The sequence below is a fragment of the Argentina anserina genome, chromosome 4 (assembly GCF_933775445.1).
Source record: "Argentina anserina chromosome 4, drPotAnse1.1, whole genome shotgun sequence".
Lineage (NCBI taxonomy): Eukaryota > Viridiplantae > Streptophyta > Magnoliopsida > Rosales > Rosaceae > Argentina > Argentina anserina.
In genome coordinates this window covers 16,420,502-16,442,401 of record NC_065875.1, presented here as the reverse complement: position 1 = coordinate 16,442,401, position 21,900 = coordinate 16,420,502, and the positions used below count along the sequence as shown (strand labels likewise).

Sequence of the window (21,900 nt, the reverse complement as noted above, 5' to 3'; positions counted from 1 at the left end):
AGTAAAGTATTCTTCTATGTCTACAAAATTTGGAAAATAACTAAATTTTAACCCTTAAATTGATTGATGACCTTGGATCTGAAAATTTGATAAATGACCACTTAGTAGAGTACAATGTCTGTCTTATCCTTAGAATAAGCTAAATTATCTTAACTTCCCATCATTCTTCTTATCTAAATATACAATCAATTCGTCGTGATGTACAAATCCGATTCATTATAAGCTATTTCAGTTAATAGTTAGATTTCCCTCCTCACATCAATTCTCAGGTCTATCAGTTGAGTAACATATGAGTGGCATATCAAAGCCGTATATATCCCGACAGACCATCAACATATATGCCTTAGCACCCCCACTAAAAATAAACCACACTAATCATCAACAACTTTGTGTTGAATTTTATTTACTTATATATCAAATTCGATGCTCCTAGTTTAATCTCTTGGTCCTTGAAAAGCATCAGATCATGGGGCATTATATATGTGTGCAAAGTTGCTTCCTTTGGTCTTTTCCAATTTTTAGTATCTACTTTGTAATAATGAAGCTGGTTTACTTTCACCCTAATGACAGATGAACTCATTCCATTAACTTTGATCAATAATGATCATAACTTTGGCAGCTAATTATATACTTGATTATGTACCAGTTTTCAACATAAATGGTATAAAATTTAATCAAGTAGTTCAAAATTATATAATGTGCATGATTGACTACTTTTTGGAATTGGTAGGAGCTTGCAAACCCAGAGAAATTATTAGATTGAGTAACATTCTGGCAGTTGATTCACAGCAAACCAAAAGCAGATGGTCTTGGTACTGAGCCTGTTAATGAGGAAGCAGAAGAAATCTTTGTAAATATTAATTTACTTACTTGCTATATCTTTATATAAATGAGTTATTACATGATGCCAACTAGTTCAGACCTTACTATACACTTATTTTATGATTTTGCTATAGCTGGAGTTGGATAATCTTGAGCAAAGGGAGCGGTTAAATGGTAGAGAACTTACTGCTGAGTTGTTGAATGAATTGTTTAGTGAGCACTTTGGACCAGAGAAAAACAATGTTGTACAAGGGTATGGAATTGGAGTAGAGTGGCTTGATGTTTCTGGAATATAAATTGCAAATCCAACATGGTCCCTTGATGTAGCATCACTAAGGTCTAATGTACATGCATCGCGTGGTGAGATCATCAAGTTGACAAATGAAGCAGCAAAGAAGGATGAGAAATTGGACAGCTTGCAAACTGAAGTTAATAGCATCAAGGCTCGTGTTGACAATCCTCTGCAAGCTATATTGACTCAATCAATCCCAAAAATGCAATCAACCCCAATGGAAGGGTATGTGCATTTACTTGGACAATAAGCTTTTAAGAGTTTGTTTTTGAGGCATATTGCTGGTATATATACTTCATCTCATTATATTAGACTCTGTTAATATCTATTAGGGTCCTTTTGGAGATGAATTATGTATATTTTGGGTAATGACTTCGTTGCATTAGATACATCAATATTAGTTTAGATTCTAACTATGAAATGTGGTCTGGAAATGACTCTTTGTATATTGCTCAAAGAATGATGAAATGTGTAGCAATCTTATATTCAAATTGATTATAAATTTGATGGTTTGGATTGACTATAATTAGATGGTTTGGATTTATTGTTTGCTATGTAGGATGTATGGAAAATGTTGTGTTGTGAATGCACTATATGCATGCTCATGTTGGATTATGGTAATATAGGCACAATTATTGTAAATGTCCCCATTTGATTTGGATATGTATTTATATATGTATAACAAGGTCCAAGAGTATTTGTTATGTGTGTACAATTTCCTCATGTATTAAAAGTTGAATATGTGGTATCCACAAGAAATATTTGGGGACACATGAATTAAGTGTCCAAGTTAGCAATAGGAACACCTTCAAAAGACACATTTGCACTAATTGTCTCTTTTGGCCAATGGAGACATATATATGTCCATATAGCTAGCAATAGGCACACATAATATATGTCATCTCAAGCCTAATTTCTAGTAGTGTATATATATATATATATATATCTTGATCAGTTGTTTGATAATACAAATGTATTCGTATGATCGATCTAGTCTTCAGTGACAAAAAGTAAATTGTCACATAAATAATAAACGACAATCTCTTTAATTCGTCGCCTAATTAATATTTTGCGAGGAAGTTAGAGTTGTCACAAAAACAGTAGCCGACAACTGGTAAATGTTGTCGCATAATTGATATTTTGTGAGGAATTCGGTTGTCAGAAAATAGTATATAAGCGACAACTATAAATTGGTCGCAAATGCTTACTTTTTGCGACAAATTGGTTGTCGCTAATGAGATTGTGCGGGACAAATGAAATTTCCTCGCATTTGTTAAGTTTTTGCAACAGATTTTGTTTGTCACAAAAAAAATTCCTCGCTTTTGCCATAATCTCTTGTAGTGTGTATAAAAAAGAAAATCATTGCTACAATTATAAGATCTCAGACAAGTTTACGCTCTAAATATCTGAATTATCAGGGTTGGCTCTAGAGCGAAGTCAGGTCGCTGAAGCGCTTCTCGGTTGAAGTTGATTGGACCATTGACGCACTCGATCATGAGCTTGTGACTTGTGAGCATGCCATGTTTTGAAGCAATGATTCTTATAAGCTACTGGAGTTGGTGAATTCACATGCTACTTAATTAGATGATCGATTTGTGGTTTCTGATCGAACCCTCTCAATGTACAAAAGCTTTTCTCATATATGCAGATAATGTATGTTTCTCCTTTCCTGATCATCTCAACAATCAAATACCCAACTCCATTATCGTTTTGGAAAATAGTCATTCATTTATGGACCAAAATATCTTGTATTATTGTTATATACATCTTACTTACAAAGGGGATGCATGCGAAGCTTAATTAGGTAATCTATATCTCTGAAGTCATCGATCACACAATGCTTTACATCATTATAATCAACCTCATTCCTAAATTCCTAATATCAAAACGAATTGATCGAATATCTCTAGCTGTGGCTAGCTAGCTAGCTTGCACGATTAATTTCTAGATTGTCATTACGTATTTAGCAGATGGATATATTGAGATTACGACGGTTTGAAAGCAGAAAATATAGTCTCATTTCTTTCAACTCCATGCATGCATATATATTGGATCGAAATCTTATCCATCTCCATATAGTACGTATATTTTTTCTTTTTTGGCGCCAACTGTCGATACAAATTTGTTTTCTGAATGTTTGAATCAGTTCACAGCTGGTGATGGATTTGCTAATATCATTGCATGTCCTTGCATTGATAGTGCAGCTGGTTTACGTTTTTCCTGTATTTGGTATTTGAAAATACTCTAAACGTATTCGTCCTTGGCCTATCTCTTACAATTGCAATCATCTAATCAATCCGCGCGTAACGTTTATGCATAATGGCATCACGATCGATCACCCAGTTGAACATGCATGCAGACATGCACTCTCTCCTTTGTTGGAGCACTAATCTATATATCTATATTATACTTTGAGAAAATTTCATTGAATAATTTTTTCCTGGTCAGTGAAGAAACTTCATGAAATAGTTTGATTTACTTTTAGACAGTGAGTCGACTCACTACAAAAAAAGGGGGTAAAGGCTACGAATCATTCGTGAGAAATCTATAATCGTTGGCACGAAATGATAATTGTGGTATACTCCCTCACGTACAAAAGTAAACTTGAGCTAACCATTTTTATATAATTTTTTCATACTAGTTTGTGTCAGGAAATTGACATCGGCACCAATATTTTATTTTCAAACACTTTCTAAGCAAAAAGATAATAAAACCACCGATTATTTTTTGCAGAACCTTTTATTTTCAGCCTTAGATCAGCTCTTGAGATTTGAGTCTCAACACTTCTTACCTTTCTCATCCCCTCCCTCTTCCTTCTCTTGTTCTTTCGTTGCTGTGCAGGTCTTCCTTCTCCAGCTTCAACTTCTTCAGTCGCCATTGGCGGCCTGCCATCACTACAAGCTAACTACCGACCCAACTAGGTTCTATATATATATATATACACACACACACACACTTTCACTCTGTTTCTCTCTGAACTCGGTAATGGGTTTGATTTCAATTTGAGTATAGGATAGGCTGAACTGATTCAACTGAAGAGACTTTCAATTGCAATAAGAACAGATCAAAGACGATGTTGTTAGTGAGTTAGTTGTAAATTGCGATTCTAGTCATAGTAACGTATGATTTTGATTTTCTTTGCTTGCTTTTACTTGCAGCTACTGATCCTGGAAGCTTTAACAGCAGGGTCGCCCGTTCAAAAAATTGGGTTAATTTCATTTCTATAGTGGTTTACAATAGTATATTGACATAAAATGGAGATCTGATTTACCCTGATTTAGTGTTATTAGCAAAGTTAGAGCATTTATTTGTTGAGATCGTTTACTAGAACCAATATTGTATAATCTTTTTGTATTACATTGGTTACATACTTGATTCAGTTTTCAAATTTGATTTGATTATAGTTCTTCCTAAGCTCATATTTTGTAAGATTCCTTGTCAACTTTCAGCTAGAGCGTATGCTAAATGAATCTAAATTCCTTTTCATTTTTTTTTGGAACAGGCAATACTAGAAACAGTTGCCCGGGTTAAGTCAAATAAAAACGAGTCGAAAGAGGAAAAGTATATGCTTCTTTCTGATTTATGTTTCTGTAGATCTTTTCTGATTGGTTGAAGATTCCCATTAGAGTAGTCCACATAACTTTATCGTTATCGTCGTCTTTATCTAAAGTGTGATCCTTTTTGTAGCGTAAATAGGTCGTTTCAGCTAAATGATATTTTGGATAATGATAATGGAGTGGAAGAAACCCCGACACTGGTAAATCGCAAAGGTAAGATTGCTTCATAACTACTGCAGGTATCTGTCACTATGGTTACAAGTGAATTTACTATTTCATTTTCGACAATGTCTTTATAATATCAAATTTTTAATCAACATATCCAATGTTGCAGCTGGACGTGAGGTAAATTTACGTCTTCGACCTGTTCTTATTGTAATCTAGGATAGGCTATTCAATGGGAGGTTATACTCCTAACTGATGATGACATCTCTTATAGGTTCCAACTGAAAGCACCAGCCATTTTCAATTTCGGTACTTTTCCCTTTTGATCTAGATGGTTAGAGATAAAAAAAAATCACGTTGATAAATTTAAGGCTTCATTATTCGTTGTAATCTGCTTACCGTTTTTGCACTCTACTCTGCACAGGGATTTTCACCGTCTGGTAATAATCAAATTGTGATTTGGCTGTAGGAAGTTAATATGCTATGTTCTTGACTTCCCATGTAAGTTTATATGACTTAGGGTTTTTGTGATTTGCTAAAAGTGTAGTTGTTGATCACTGTGTTATTGTTTTAGAGTTAAATCATGGCAAAGAGAAGTGGTATGCACCCTTCAATGGTTTCCTAAGCTTCTAGTCTCATTGAGCAATTGTAAGTGTTAGTTCTGGACTTTAAAATTCAATGGTTTCAGTATATCCTTTGTAGCAATTGGTTATGTACTGTTATAGTTTTTAAATATACATTGGCATTAATATTTATGTACACAAAGCTATGTGACCTTTAGCTTTATAATTATATGTGAATAAGCTTAGTCAAACTACTCTTCTGATATCTTGAACCTGTAAATTAATTCTAAAGTAAATTGTTTTATGCGCAGGTCAATATTGAAGATGTTGATGTTACTGATAATAAGATAAAGGTTGTTGATGTAGCAAAGCTACCTGTACAAACTGTTTCTTATGGAAAAAAGAGCTAAAAGAGGTTGGTTAATAACCATGTAGTTATACCTGTGTTGATTTATAAATTATGTTTAAGTATGAAATTATAAATTCACAATGTGGCATGGATTTCGATTGCTACTTACCAGAATGTCAATTCAAAAATATTTTACAATATATACAGTGAATTATTTTAGTGCAGAGATTTAGTTAATTTCTTACTGGAGCATTAGTTGCCACTATGTTATTAATATACCAACATGAGATTAGGCCCTTTTAGTAAGTTAAATGGACTTGGTTAATATGGCCAATTTGAGAACATACTGGTAATTTGCTTCTGATCTTAAAGCTTATGGATTCTTTGGGTGGGTATAATTACTTTTGTGTTGATCTCATGTTCTCAGTTTTGATATCTGAATTATGTGATTCAAATTTGTATTGTAATTGGTTGAAAGTGAGATATGTCATTCAACTTGATGACAACTAAATTTGTACTCGGCGGTTAGTCTATTATAAACTTATACATCAAATTTGATCTATAACATTTTTCTATGAAGATATTGTTTAGTATACCTCAAAGTATGTTTGACTTATAAGTTTCCTTGAACTTGTAAGGTGTGGGAAGCAGATTCTCCTCTGCGAATTTGAAGAAATGCAGCTATTTACTAAGCTTATAGTTAGATGAAGGTGGAGATGGAGTTATGACGGAAAACCTATAATAATTGAGACCATACTTCTGTTAGTAGCAGAGAAGTTGTCTTTAGTTAAATGGACTTGCCTATGGGAATATTAGTCAGGTTTTTTTGTTTATGTTTTTTGGATGAAAACCGTACACGTTATTTGCTCATGTAATTAGGTGCTTGTGGTTTATCTTTTTTTTTATTTACAAATAAAATTAGACTTAATTGTTGTTTCTTCTGTGGTGCTGAGTTCATAATCCAGCCAGTTTGATTAATCAAGCTCACTTGCAATACAGATATCAATTGAGAATTTTTTTTTAAAATCATATCGGGTGAACTCACGAAACCGAAAGATTCGTGGGTGAAATTATTATTAGTATAAACATTACCACGATTCTGCCAAGAAATGTGAGATGATTTAAATTTTTTGCTGGTGGTAGGTCCCAAACATGGGGCCCATGTAAGTAAACCCACGAAACCTACATAAAATGTGATAATTTTGGCAATAGTCACGGCAGTAAAGCGCACATTTCTAATTATTGTCGCTGCACCGTGGGTGTATGCATTGGCCACAAATAAATGTGGGCATAGAGGTCAAAGCCGACGAATCCAAAACGTGGGTGCTCTCGATATTTTCTGTAATGACTATGCATATTAGAATGGAGTTCTTAAGGTTTGATTTAAGAATGAAAAGACTATAAATTAGTAGAAAGAAATTGAAGAACACATGAATATCAGTATGTTAATTAGGGTTACATTTTATTTTTGGAAGTGAAGTCATTGATTTTTTTTTTCCTCCCACAAGTCCATTCTATGTTACACTTGGATCCGCCCCTGCTTTTAGAAGCGTGTATGCATCCCAGTTTAGTAGGGTGTGAGAAAATTTTATACCTGCTATTTTTTAAATTTCTTCACAAAACAGAAGACAAGTAGGCATGTAAATTGAATTCTTTGGGCATGCCCCTTAAGTCTGAGAAGATCATGTATACATCGTTCCTGTAGCTTAATTCGAAAATAGATTTAGGTCATTAAAATCAAAATTAACTATACTGATAAAGCTCTTGAATCTATGTTTTTCATACAGCTAGGGTCATTCTAAGAAAGTGCTGTAATAAGCTAGGAAATGTAATTAATTAGTACTTATATGATTTGACTTGCTTTACTCGATTTGGCTCATTTCTTTCGATCAAAGGGTTTGTGGTCTACTCCACTCTCCATCTCAATGTGTATTAGGCAGCAGTAGGCGCGCACTAGAAGAGACCAAGTAATGTGCACGATCTGGCGGATGACAGGTTCTTTCCACTAGGATTTTTAGGAGTGTTATCTAGCATTACACTTGGTGGTCTATGATACAAATGAAAGCTTCTTGACTAATAGAACCAAGAAAAACTAGTGCTACATGAACTGATCGATTAACATGATATGCAAGCAAGAATACCAAACCACTGGACCCTCTCTATGGTTTGTTTCACTCAAAGATCTACTGATTTTTTATTCATTATTCGAACACCTAAATTCGACCAAAATTGAAATCTATCAAATTATTTAATCGTTTTACGGGGTACGTAGTGATTAGTTCTATATAACCGAATTAAGTGGCCTTGAACTCCACAAGAGTCATGTCCGTAATTGATAAACGATTGCTTGATTATTAATCGATCAAACTCAATTAGAGGAAGTGTAATGAGTACTTTACACTATGTCACTCATGGCGGGGCAAGTAAGGATAGTGTCGGTTGTTTGAGTTCTTCCCTACAACTCCTACGACAAGCCTGGGACCTTGGAACCAATTAAGATAAGAATAATTATTACAGCAGACAAATTAATCAAGTTCTTAAAAACCATGTGAAGCCGCTGGATATGCCATCTTTTCCCCCATAATAGGCAACAAACCACTCCATGATCTTTAGTCATATTGTTGAATATGGAGTTAAGATCGAAGGTAAAAAGTCCCATCCTAGAAAAATGGTACCATTGATATGATACGAAGAAGTGATTGAAATGCAATCCCTCCGCACAGGAATATAATGGACTTAAATGAATAAGGTGGTTGTAATTATTGAGAATGTGGAAGCCTTTTGTTGTTTGGTGTAACTAGACGCACATGCATGGTTTCATGCAAAGGGCATATATAGGTCAATCCTGAATCGGTGATCATGATTCTTAATACAAAGTGCATATATATGTCACTCCTGAATCAATCAATGATCATGACTCTTAATTTGGTTAAATATGCACGATAAACTATTACCATATTACATTATAACACTATCTTGATTGTGAATTGATATAAGCAAATGTGATTCTAAAATCAACATAACCATTTATAAACTAGTTCACAAATAAGAAAATGGAATGGATTTGTTATTTATACGTACTTCATATCTACTCGACGCTCACGCATAAAAAGTGTTACCAGCTAATTTAACCGATAATATAGTTTAATTACACGTACCTTTTTTGAAGTTAATTTATCACACTACTGTGTGTCAAAGCTTTGAATACAACTGTGAGTTCTTAAGTACGTGCACTCAACAACTTAAGTAGTGCAATGATGTGACTAGCTGATCGATCGATCTAAAACTTTGGCTTAGTTCAATTCGTTTCATTGATCTTGCAGATTCCATCTTAGCGACATTAGACCAAGCTTTTATTCTTTTCGCTAGCTTAGAGACCAATTAAGAGCCTATTCTTTGTCGAGCTATAATCTTGCAACCTATTCTTTGGAGAGGAAGGGTCGGCTGCACCATTTTTAATGAACAAATTAGGTATGTGCGTCTACACCAGAACGTGGCAGGAAGATCTTTGCCTTGTTAGGTCGACCGATATCTCATCTCTTATGAAATATAATTGAAGCACATGAAATGAAAGAAAATTGCTTCCATATCACAACCTAAATTCCCTGAGAGCGTTCAGTAGTAATATACATGTGCACATGAAGGCGACACTGGTAGAAGAAGAAAGTGACCCAAGACTAACAACTGAGAAAGGTATTATAATTTAAGTTCCCTTCGAGAAATCTGAAAGAAGAAATTAGGCCCCGACTTATATTTCCACGTGAAGAAATGATCAACTAGTAAAATGCCAACAGGACGTGACTTTTGTTTTGTGAAAAGAGGTAGTGGATATGTCGTAGTTTATTTTGAAAACTGACAAAGTTAGGTTTGATTAAGTAACAAGGTTTAGTTGGCATTAGGCATTAGTAATTGTTACATTTAATTCTCAAATATATAACAAGCCGTTTAATTTAGCTAGGGGCTTATCATGTGCATGATATTTTTGATATCTGGTCCATCCCTAGCTACACATTCATCCACTTCATAAGATAGAGATCGATTTGTATATCGAAGTTTTTCATTTTATGGCTATGTCAAATTATAAGCAGTTTGGATATGAATTGATCATACTAAATGTGCACATGTAAACTTTACACTCTCTGATTCTTAAATTCAAAACAAATGTTATTGTAGATATAGACACAAAGAAAAGAAAATGTTTTGGCGTCATATTTTGGCATCAGATTCGGCGTCATAATCTTATGTGACATGTTATGTCAATTTGTCATGTCATCAATTATAATAATTACAAAATGTTATTTTTAAATGAAAAATAGTCATATCCTTGTTAATCTAACGGTTCTAGATTATTATAAAAAAAATAGTTTCTTTATCATTTATTTTTTCATCACGATATATAATGCATTTAAAATTTAATAATTTTTTTATATTTACAAAAGTATGATTGAAATATAGATATATATATATATATATACAGTCTATCCAGAATGAAGCTTTACTATGAAATTACAGAGTGAAGTTCCAATTTTGGCACACTTTTCGGTCAATGTTTTTCACCATAAGCGATTCAATATTTAGGTATGTTATTCAAGATCATCTTTACAAAGTTTCATCCAATTTGACAATGGTTTGAGTTTTCAAAATTGAGATTTACACGAACGGTTCACGTTGAACAGTTTTAATTCATTTATTGATTTAATTTAATTTCAATAACTTAGCGATGTCCAAATTAGATGAAATTTTGTAGAGATGATCTTGAATAGAATACCTAAATATTGAATCGCTTATGGTGAAAACATTTGACCGAAAAGTGTGTCAAAATTGGAACTTCACTCTGTAATAAATTTTAGAATGAAGCTTCACTCTGGATAGAAACTATGTGTATGTGTGCTTGCGCGATATATGTATATATTTACATATATGTATATAGATGTATGTGCGTGAAATATATATATATATATATGTGTGTGTGTGTGTGTGTGTGGGCACGCATATATAGAAATTGTAGTATACTCTGGAAACATTACCATATAAATATTGTATTTATATGGTAAATATAAATATGGTATTAATTAAGATTTATATACTCTATGAAAATAAAATTTGTTATCTTACATATCCTCTATAATTAAGAATCTTATCAACAATTTCCTTCTTTATGACTTTATGTCATGACTTTTTTCAATTTTTAATTTTTACTTACATTTACAAATTATATTAATGGCTATAATTAATGAATACAGTTACCATATATTCTCTATCAAATTATTAAGACCAAAATAGTTTTATTTTGAAAATATTTTTTGTGTATATATATATATATACAGTACCTATCCAGAGTGAAGCTTAACTCTGAAATTACAGAGTGAAGTTCTAATTTTGGCACACTTTTTGGTCAAATTTTTTCACCATAAACGATTCAATATTTAGGTATGTCATTCAAGATCATCTCTACAAATTTCATCCAATTTGACAATGATTTAAGCTTTCAAAATTGAGATTTACACGAACGGTTCACGTTGAACAGTTTTAATTCATTCATTGATTTAATCTAATTTCAATACTTTAACGATGTCCGAATTAGATGAAATTTTGTAGAGATGATCTTGAATAGCATACCTAAATATTGAATCGCTTATGATGAAAACATTTGACCGAAAAGTGTGCCAAAATTAGAACTTCACTCTGTAATTTCAGAGTGAAGCTTCACTCTGGATAGAGACTGATATATATATATATATTTCGTGCGTGCACACACATATTTCAAACATATTTTTGTAAACATTAATTTTTTAAATTATATTTTAGAAGCATTATTGTGATAAAAAAGAAGAATGATAAAAAATAAAATATATATATATTTATAATAATTTATAACCGTTGAATTAAGAATGATATGATTGTCTTTTCATTTAAAATGATATTTTATTATTATTTTAATTATTGACGTGATAATGTGACATGACACACGTAAGATTACGACGTAGAATTTAACATCATAATAAAATAAAATTACGGATGTATAACCCTATCTCGGTGCCAACGGGTACTCCATGTCCTTATAAATTAGAGCCCTCAACGTTCATTAATTTCCAACAAGAACCTCTCTCTCCGATCTCTCATCAGGAAAGAAAACAATAGGCGGCGAAAGAATCCTAGTCGACAATGGCTGCAGAAGCAGCAAGTCAATCCCCAAAGTACCCGACAATGCCAGAGGTACAAAATATCTCAATTATCATCAAATCTTAAAGTTTCATACTCTTTTTTCCGTATTTTTCCCAAAAGATGAACATCTTATTCTTACTCTCCATAGGTTATGGAGGAGCTTCACAGGATGACTGATATTGGCTTCCCCATAGCAGCCATGAGCTTAGTTGCCTACCTCAAAAACATGGTCTTAGTTGTATGCATGGGGAGACTAGGAAGTTTGGAGCTAGCAGGAGGAGCTTTGGCCATTGGCTTCACCAACATCACAGGCTACTCTGTTCTCTCTGGTTTAGCTATGGGTATGGAACCCCTCTGTAGCCAAGCTTTTGGATCACGCAACTTCTCCATGGCCTTCCTCACTTTGCAAAGAACAATTCTCTTGTTACTAGTTGCTTCTCTTCCTATTTCCTTGCTTTGGATCAACATCGAACCTCTCATGCTCATTCTCCACCAAAACCCGGATATAACCCGAATCGCAAGCTTGTATTGCCGGTTTGCGATCCCTGATCTCATAGCGAATAGTCTTCTCCACCCTTTACGTATTTTCTTGCGCAGCCAAAGCATAAGTTGGCCATTGATGTGGTGCACTTTACTAGCTACCATTCTTCACCTTCCTCTCACCATTTTCTTGACCTTCACTCTTCCTCTTGGAGTCAAAGGAATAGCCATTTCTACTTCCTTCACCAATTTCACCACTCTCTTTTTTCTTTTGGGTTACATATTGTATACCTACATCACTAAAGCACGTTTGTATTGCTGGTTAACGGAGACTGAACCCACCACTAATAATTCTGAACGAGCATTGTATTATGACATAAGAAACAAACCTGAACTGCTTGCAAGTAGTACTAAATCGAAACCAGCACCCATATTGACACCATTGCTATCCAAACCGTTAGTTCCACTTTCATTAAAGAGTTCACTACTCAGAGACGAATTGGGAATGCTAATCAGACTATCCGTACAAAGTTGTCTAGCAGTTTGCCTAGAATGGTGGTGGTACGAGTTCATGACAATTCTAGCTGGTTACCTTGACAACCCTCATATTGCCCTTGCAACATCGGCCATAGTGATCCAAACTACTTCTCTCATGTACACATTGCCTGCGGCCCTTAGCGCGTCAGTGTCTACAAGAGTAGGCAACGAGCTTGGGGCAGGCCAACCTGAGAAGGCTCGTTTAGCTGCGGTGGTGGCGGTGGGAATGGCACTGGTGAGCTCATTTTCGGGTTTGTCACTTACCACTCTAGGCAGAGAGACATGGGGGAGAATCTTCACAACAGATAATGAGGTTCTTGAGCTAACTGTGGCTATCCTACCGGTGATCGGCCTATGCGAACTCGCCAATTGTCCACAAACCACAAGCTGTGGGATATTGAGAGGCAGTGCTAGGCCCGGAATCGGGGCATGGATCAATTTCTTCTCATTTTACGTGGTGGGTGCGCCTGTGGCCATAGTGATGGGGTTTGTGTGGAGATTAGGGTTCAAGGGTCTTTGCTATGGCCTTCTAGCAGCTCAAATCACATGCGTGGTGTCGATATTGACAGTGGTGCACAAGACAGATTGGGAGAAGGAATTGCTCAAGGCTAAGGTCTCTGTTGGAAAGACTCGACGGGATGTATTTTCACACGCAGATGATCATCAGGCAGTCAAATCTGAAGAGGCCTAATTAACTAGCTAGCTACGTAAGGGTGTTTCGAATTGATGGAAGATCGTTTTGAAAAGTGATAAGGGGTTTAACGGGAAAAAGAGAATGCATATGGAATTGCACATGCACGACCAACCAAACTGTCAAACTCAAATGGTGATAGGGAAGCATGAGTAGGATTTTGAAAGGGAAGCGTGAGTAGGATTTTGAAAGGGAAAAAGATTTTTGGAGATGGAAAGTAATGCTTGCATGTTTTGATTGAATGGGACAGCTTGAACTCAAATTTAGTGCCATTATTCATCCTTGTACATTATTGTCCGTACTCTTGTTTATGTTTTTACTTTGCCGATTTGTAGGTCGATCGCGAATTGATCATTTCAATATTAGTAATATTCTTGGAATTTCAGTTTGTATGTATGTATATATCATATAATTATAAGTTGTACATATTGGCAAGAACAACTTCAAAAAATCGTTCCTTTGCATATACTATCCTTTATTTCTAATTGATCTCGACCAAGACCGTGTGGCTCTAAGAAAGAGAGGGAGCAGAACGAATACACTACAAAAAATTTGATCAAATGCCACAAAGATTTGTATAGAATTTGTGGGCTTTAGTGGGGTGGCTATTGCTTAAAATCTCACAAAACTTATACAAATGTGGCATTTTAATTATTATGATAATCAAAATCCCACATTTGTATGAGTTTTGTGGGATTTTAAGCAATCCCCACCCCATTAAAGGCCACAAATTCCCCATAAAACATTTGTGGCCTTTACTCAATTTTTTTGTAGTGATATATCCATGGCAAAAATAAGACGTTAACAATGGTGGTGTAACGGAGTGTACCAAAAGTATGTTTTTGACGTAAACTTGATTCGGTCTATCGAATACCCATTGACGCACACAAGAAATCAGAGATACACAATCTTGACGCCTCTAGATCTCTCTCCCGCCGCCAAACTCATCAAATTGGCCTAAGGGAGTGGAAAAATTCAAACTCTCCAGGCTCCGGCCAAGAGTGCCGAATCGTCGCTAAGGAAAACCCTAGTAGAGCTCTCATTTTAGGCTCCTTACAGCTTCTAAATGAAATAGTTGTACTTTAATTTTTCTTCCAACATTTTGGGAATTTGGGACCATGAGGCCTCGAGTTAATGTAGCATGGGCTTTTTAGAGTCCATAAAGCATAACAAGGTACAGTAATTGGAAACTAAATGTAAATTAAAAAAATTAGCATGCAAGCAGAGGCAGATCCATGTGTAGGCGAGCCCAGGCAGTTGCCTAGGCTGGGTTTAAGATGTTGGGCATGCTATACGAAGTTTTTCTGGAGAAAAGATGAAGAAGAGTGGCAGAATCTGGCCAAAGATGAAGGTGAAAGACCACGGCACAGCTGTGCCTCTTTTGAATTTTTTTTCTATCTTCCCAAAAAAAAACGATAGTTCTCTTTAAAAACGACATCTTTTTATCTGTAATTAAAAAAAAGTTGGAGAAATAAGAACAACTCGTGGAGTCGTCATATGTGGAGTCCTGCTTTTGGTTTTTGTCGTACGTATATTCTACTCCTCATCTTCTATGTTTCCCAGACCCCAATTCCAAAACACAATACATCATTCTCAACTTTAATCTCTCCCACAAAGGCAAAAGACCCTTAATCATTCAAGTAAGTATTGAATCAATGAATCAAATCGATTAATCGATCAATCATATTCATCATTATTTCATTTTTTCTTATTCGTTCATTCGTTGTTTAATGAATCAAGAGTTATTTGAATGTTTAATTATCACGTTACTTGTTGTCTTAGTGCCTCATTGGTCGAATGATTTATAAGTTTGATTAATTTGATTGAATTTGTTGAATTTATTTTTATAGCTTAGAGGTCCAGTATTAGATGAAACCCTAAATTGATATGATGAATAGAAACTATTTGATTACTGATCTTTTGATTTACTTTATTATGTAAGGAGTTTACAGTTTATAGAATCATATTGATATTAGCCTATTGTGATTTTGGAATTTATTCAATCGCTGATTACACTGAAATCAGCCACTGTTTGAAACGTAGCCCTCGTTGCTGTGACATGCAATTCTTGCCTTGGCTGGCAAAATTTCTTGGATCCGCCACTGCATGCAAGAATTTTTATGACTGCCAAAAGGTTCTTGTAGTTGATAAGCTTTCGTTAATTGTTTTATTGAAGACGATGGTGACTGTTGCTCACCTTGCAGAAATACAGGGAACTGCTTTGTACCATCATGTTTCAAATTGGTTCCATGCTCAAAAAAAAATATCAAACTAGTTCAAGTCGATCTTCAAGAAAACCATGAACCATGCATGGCGGTTGTTTGTTAAATACTAATGGGTCACTTGATATGGTACGTACGGTACAGTTGATTAAGAACATTAGCCAAAAGGAAAACTGAGGAAGTAACTTTTGAATCAGAATGCTGAGCTTAATGCTGTTGAGTAACTACCTGATCGAGCTCAATGTGAACTTTGAGAATTGACCAAACGTACAGATGATTTAGTTGATGCAACTGTTAACGTTGAAAGCTTTTGGTTTAGTTTATTATTAAAGTTCTTCCAACTGGTCGTAGGATTACACCGGCCATCGTTGCACTTGCACAGAAGATATAATAATTCAGAGGAAAAAGGAAAGGAAAAGAGAACTCCGATGGGAGCGAACCCTAAACCATCGAACTCTAATAGATGATCAGCTATATTATTTATCTTTCTTTAGTACAGGAAATCAATTCTTAATAGAATAATAGCTACTTCAACTCGACCAATTAATAAGTATAGTAGATGTAAGTGTAACAATTAATTAGCAGCTAGGTTATGAACAGTATGTCAATATCGAAGATCACCAGAGGTCCGGAGCAAATCCAGAGAAGGGTAACAATTATCGAGTAGCTAGTAGCACTAGCACACGCGGCAACATTGAAGCCTTGTAGGGATATCAGAAAAATTCAGGTACAGAGTCCACCTGTCCCCGACTTTGCTTGGCCGTGTGGGCTATGGCGCCGGCTTTATATAAAAGAATCTATGTACGGCACCAAGGAGCGCCAGGAGTATATAAGCAAACCACTATTGCCGTTGTAGTTTGTTTTGTTTCCATTCTATACCAATGGAGGAGATCCAGCCTCCTCCAGAAGTAGAGATAATGGAATCGATCGAGGAGGAGAACTACTACTGGTCTTTATGAAAGCAGTGCTTGATTTTGTATATACACAGCTCTTACGTACTGCATGCTATTCGTCCCTATCGATCTGAACCTAGCTTTCAATTAACCATCTTCTAGCTCCATCTTTTACCATTACCATGCTCGATCTTCATGGATCTCTAGCTGGCTCGATCTGTACTTCATGATCGATCGATAAGATCGGAGCTCTCAAGACTCTCTCATCTCTTTTGTGCTTATATTTATGTGGTTTTAGGGCAAAGACTGTTGCAGTGTTGCTATATATGTACATATAGGTGCCAACTGCGCGCCAACACATGCTTGCTAGTTAAAAGGAGTACTATATCAAATTCCATCGTTGTATCTTCTTCTTCATCAAACACTTGTGCAGTGTTTGGTCTGTATTATGTCGACCTGGCGGGACTCTCCCAGTCCTAGCTAAGGGTTGCTGTAGACTACAGTGCCAAAACCAGGACCAGATTTCCTTTTAATTTTCTTTACCATTTTAGAACCGATGTACGTAAGTTTCCTTTTCTTGCTGCCGGCCTGTACCAAGCTACCTTCAGCTGCCAATTCAGTAGAATCAGTACTGCTACTACTAATAATTAGCGCTGGCCGGCGGTTAAATTTTTTATTTTTTTTTTGAAATGGTGGAACCTTCATTAAACGGAGCCAAATAGCCCAATTACACAACCTGCACAAAGCAAGACCAATAAAGAGAAAAACAAAGAGCTCCGTCTCTAACTCGATCAAACTAGGAGTAATAGGAGACTAGAGGCTCACTAATCTACGGGTCAAAGACCCTACAACCGATGCAATAAATTTACCAACTACTTTCATGCTGATAATATTGTATGATTCTTACTTCAAAGTTCAAATTGAATAGCTTTCAAAAAAATAGATGCACTTTTTGGTAAAAGTTACCTGCAGCACCAAGTTTCAAAAGTATATGAACTGCATGATTTTTTTTCTTTTACTGATACGGCTAAAATAGCCCCACAATTAACTCTGTAAAAAAATTGTCAATTGTAGTATAGAATAAGCAATGATCGTTCGATGCCAGAGACTGAGGGTATTTAAATCTCACAAAAAATTTGATTAAACTAAACTAACTAAACCAATGAATTTAGGGGAGGGGTTATGATTATAATGAGAATAAATAAAGGAATAATGATAAACAATTCAAAATAGAGAGGTTGTCTACCACCAATTATGATTTAACACAACAAGTAACCTAATTTTTTACTATGCCATGAGAAATAAATCAATCAAGAACAAACCGTGAACGCACTGCATAAGTTCTTACTACTTTCCTTGAGTTATTTAACGCCGTGAAACACACTTTTCGTTAAAAAAATTCTAAACATGAAATCTCAAAACACTTAGTGAAATACACATAAGCAAGTCTATTCGATGGATACAAAGATCATTAAGAACATGTGGAAGTTTGAATGATTACATAGTCCAAACTAGTATAGAAGCTATCTAGCATGAAACCCTAACTGCTTGATTATTGACTACTGTACTATAGCCAAACTACTTATGACAAAGAAAATAAAACATATGTGAATTGTTTAATCTAAGTCTAGCACAGATTATATACAAACATTCTAAGTTGGCTTGCAAAGAACATAAGCATGCAAAAGTTATCTATAAATCAAGAAACAAACAATCAATCTCACTGTTGGTATAAATAAAAGTAACTAGGCTAACTTGCAAAAGTGTTCAACACAATTGGGCTTCTAACCTAGCCCCTAACACAAAAGATTTAGCTACTCATAGTTGTAACAATTATACAAAATAAAATCAACAATTGGAAGCCTTGATGAAATATGAAGGTGAGCTCGAGGAGATGTGGACTTGTCTTTGAGGAGATGTGGGTTATAGCTTGAAGATATATGAATGTCTCGGTCTCTCTCTGCCTCTGCGTGTCTCATCCCACAATCTTAATTCTCCTTATATAGGAATGTTTCTTCAATTGTCTCATCCCACAATCTTAATTCTCCTTATATAGGAATGTTTCTTCAATTCTGATTTGCACCCTCCTTTTTCTTTTTGGACTCTCGTTCATCCTTAATTGGTAGGAAATAAACAAGATTCCCTTCCAAACTTGAGCAATAATCTAGGAGTAAGCCTTTCAACTCATTGCAGTTAAAACAATTTGGAAGAGTGGCCGACACTGGTCATATAGAAAATAATCTTGTCACCTTCTGAGAATTGTAACAATTGCTTCCCACCATAATTTGGATCAATTCTTGACACCCATGTGTAGCAGAACATCAGTACTACACAACCAATGCCTTACTTGCTTCTATTAAGCTCCAAATTCTCGTTGGTTGCTTCACGAACTACCTACATGAATAACAAAGTTAGTTAGACATTTTTAAGGAAATAAACAAGTATAAATGTAAGAATTTACACTATAATATCTTCGCATAAATGCTCTTTATCATTTACATTCAAATTAGTTGATTTCATAGCTAGGTTGGTAAAATGGTATAATAAAAAATATTCTAATTCAGTGGCGGACTTACATAGAAGCAAGCCCAGCTCCAGCCCGGTAGGTTTCAAAAGCCCACATTGAAAAAAAAAACAGCTCGGTAACTAGAAAGAGCAGACCCAGTGAGGCAGTGACCCACTTACCTAAAGAAAAAAAATCTGCTCACCTAAGTTTTAAACCTTGGATCCGCCACTGTTCTAATTACGGTGAAATATTCCCCTTAGAACCCTAGAAAACTTAATTTGGTGGTGCCGTGTGGCTTAGTTTCCAGGTAATTAATGCATGAGTTTCTATGCGTGCCTTGAGAATCGGGTGAATCGGCCTCCTACGATAATACTCGACAAGCGTGGTTAGAATAAATAGAATCTCATTATCGTTCATTTGATCTTCAATAATCAAACTTCCTCTAACAGTCCCTGGAATGGTAAAAATAGTTTCTCGTAAAGTAGGAATCCGCTATGTCATGAGATCGAACTGAAATGATATCAAGATTGTTATTATTAGTACCCTCAATCTCATTACATATCTTTTAATCCAAACTAAATGTCGTGACATACTAACATGTCATATAAGACCAGCGTTGGCAAAACTAAAAATGTATTATACATCTGTAACACAAACGGGGTATACCGTATGCTTTCCTTTTTCGTGCCATTATACTCTAGGTCAGAAAGTGAAAGCCAGCATGGGATGATCGACTCTTGTACGTATATTTTTCTTATTGGGAGGGTTACATATTGGAAGCTTGGATTCCATTAGCTAATTAAGAACAGAGATTCAAAGAAATAGCCAAAGAAAGATCTAAAGAAAGAAGTCCACTCATTAGACATCAAATACATAACCTAATGTCAATTCTTATTTAGTGGTTAATAGAGCGCAAAGTTCACCCTATCAAGTTTATAGCTTCTGAATACAAGACCCACTGATCTTATGTACCACGGTTACTGCCGGACAAGGCTTCCACCGGAATCTGCAACCCAAGATCGCTTGCCTAGAAAAAAGCCTACCATCAGGCAGGATTAGGCATGTTAGGATTATATGAGTAATATTGTGCAGAGTAGTTACGTCATTTTATTGTATCAACCTAGCATATATACTCATATAATATACATTTTCTATTCAATAAGAATCAAAACAATGTAGCCTCTAAAGTAGAGAAATTTTGAAAAAAATACCTGTTTTTGGCTTCTAAATTGACTTCTAACCATTTTATTTCAAACTATTGAAAATAACCATATATACAAACGAAAAGTCTTAATTACCCTAAAAAGTAATAGTACGAGTTATTTCTTAAATCATTATTGATGGAATGACACTTTCATCAATCAATAAGAAATTGGCAGTCGTAGCACTTATTTATGTATGGTATATGATCATGCTCATTATACAATGTTCCATAGATCCAGTCACAAATGTCTAGCTATTTTGTTTCAAAGTATATATGGTTGACTATATTTCTTACACTATATTTTTCAAACAAAATCTTTAGATCTCACCCAGTGTCTAATGATCGAGCTAATTCCCCTTGAAGATGACGAGAGTTTCAGTTCCAAGTAACTTTGAAGACTTCCTATTCAAATTAAAGATAGCACACACTGATTTCACTCCTTCTTCTTTAAATGAGATTGCTCTCTCAAAAATCAAAACATGATTGAATATTAAAGGTAACTAACACTACTCTAGAGAAACGTAGCTCAAAAACATGGCTATATGTAGATGATCAAGCCAACAAGCAAGCAACATGATCGTTATATATCTAGAAATGAAATTTGAGCACTATGATTGACAAAATGAATAGACATAGATAGGTTGGAAAAAGTAAATGACCTAGTGAACAGAGTATCAGAAAATAAGAATTAGGGAGAGGTCTTCTGCCACTGAGGCTTTTTGTTTTGTTTTGTTTCAGAAACATGAGATGTGTTTTGGACATCTAATTAGATTAAATGGTATAATAAATAGCTATCTAGGGTTTTAGAAGGGTAGTAATGACATTGTATCTCTCTATATGGTTATTTTTCAGTTGTTTACAAAAACATGGTTAGAAATCAATTTGAAGACCATAAATGGGTCATTCTTCAAAAATTCTCTCTATAAAGTATTCTTAATCACCTTACTTTCTTGCATATTTCAATTCAATAAATCTTTATTCCCATCAAAGCCGACTAGAGTTTCGTTGAGAAAAAAGTCCCTCATTTTCAGAAAAAAAAATCCCCAAAATGCATGACTCTTATACATAATTGTATATATCATAATTAGTACATGCTACATATTGGATTATACAACTAACAATGACATTTAAGGATTATTATAGAAACAATACAATAAGGAAGTACAAAAGTTTTAATTTTGGCAATTTTTCATATTGACAATGAAGCAACATGCTACCCATGTGGTTTGGTGCGGCGGTAGCAAGTTATACTTGCATGTTAGATGAATGTCCGGGCAAGGGTGATTGACCCATAGCTGTGTGATGGGTCCCCCTACCTCATTCCCCTCTTGCCCCCTTGTTTCTCCCTCTTCTATTTATCTTTGCTTAGATTTTCTCCATCAGAGCCAAACCCCCTCTCTCTTCTTCTCTGAAAGAGCTCTACATAGTGAGAATTTTACAGTGGAGTATGAGAT

The 21,900-nt window shown here is 35.0% G+C and overlaps 1 protein-coding gene and 1 long non-coding RNA gene across 6 annotated transcripts; both read left to right on the top strand.

The window, feature by feature from the left end:
• Positions 1-3,828: 3,828 nt before the first annotated feature.
• LOC126790622 (uncharacterized) lies at positions 3,829-6,690 on the top strand. 5 transcript variants are annotated; one of them, XR_007671757.1, is made up of 9 exons: positions 3,829-4,035; positions 4,273-4,322; positions 4,617-4,675; positions 4,811-4,884; positions 5,006-5,145; positions 5,261-5,337; positions 5,411-5,484; positions 5,711-5,814; positions 6,387-6,690. It is a non-coding gene; the product is annotated as an uncharacterized LOC126790622 (long non-coding RNA). The 5 variants fall into 5 exon arrangements; XR_007671754.1 differs by having other exon boundaries at positions 3,831-4,035; positions 4,802-4,884; XR_007671756.1 differs by having other exon boundaries at positions 3,833-4,035; positions 4,802-4,884; positions 5,111-5,145.
• A 5,223-nt stretch (positions 6,691-11,913) lies between these two features.
• LOC126791901 (protein DETOXIFICATION 55) lies at positions 11,914-13,621 on the top strand. The gene is made up of 2 exons (XM_050518398.1): positions 11,914-11,964; positions 12,062-13,621. The coding sequence occupies exons 1-2, from the start codon at positions 11,914-11,916 to the stop codon at positions 13,619-13,621; spliced, it is 1,611 nt and encodes a 536-aa protein (XP_050374355.1).
• Positions 13,622-21,900: the final 8,279 nt, after the last annotated feature.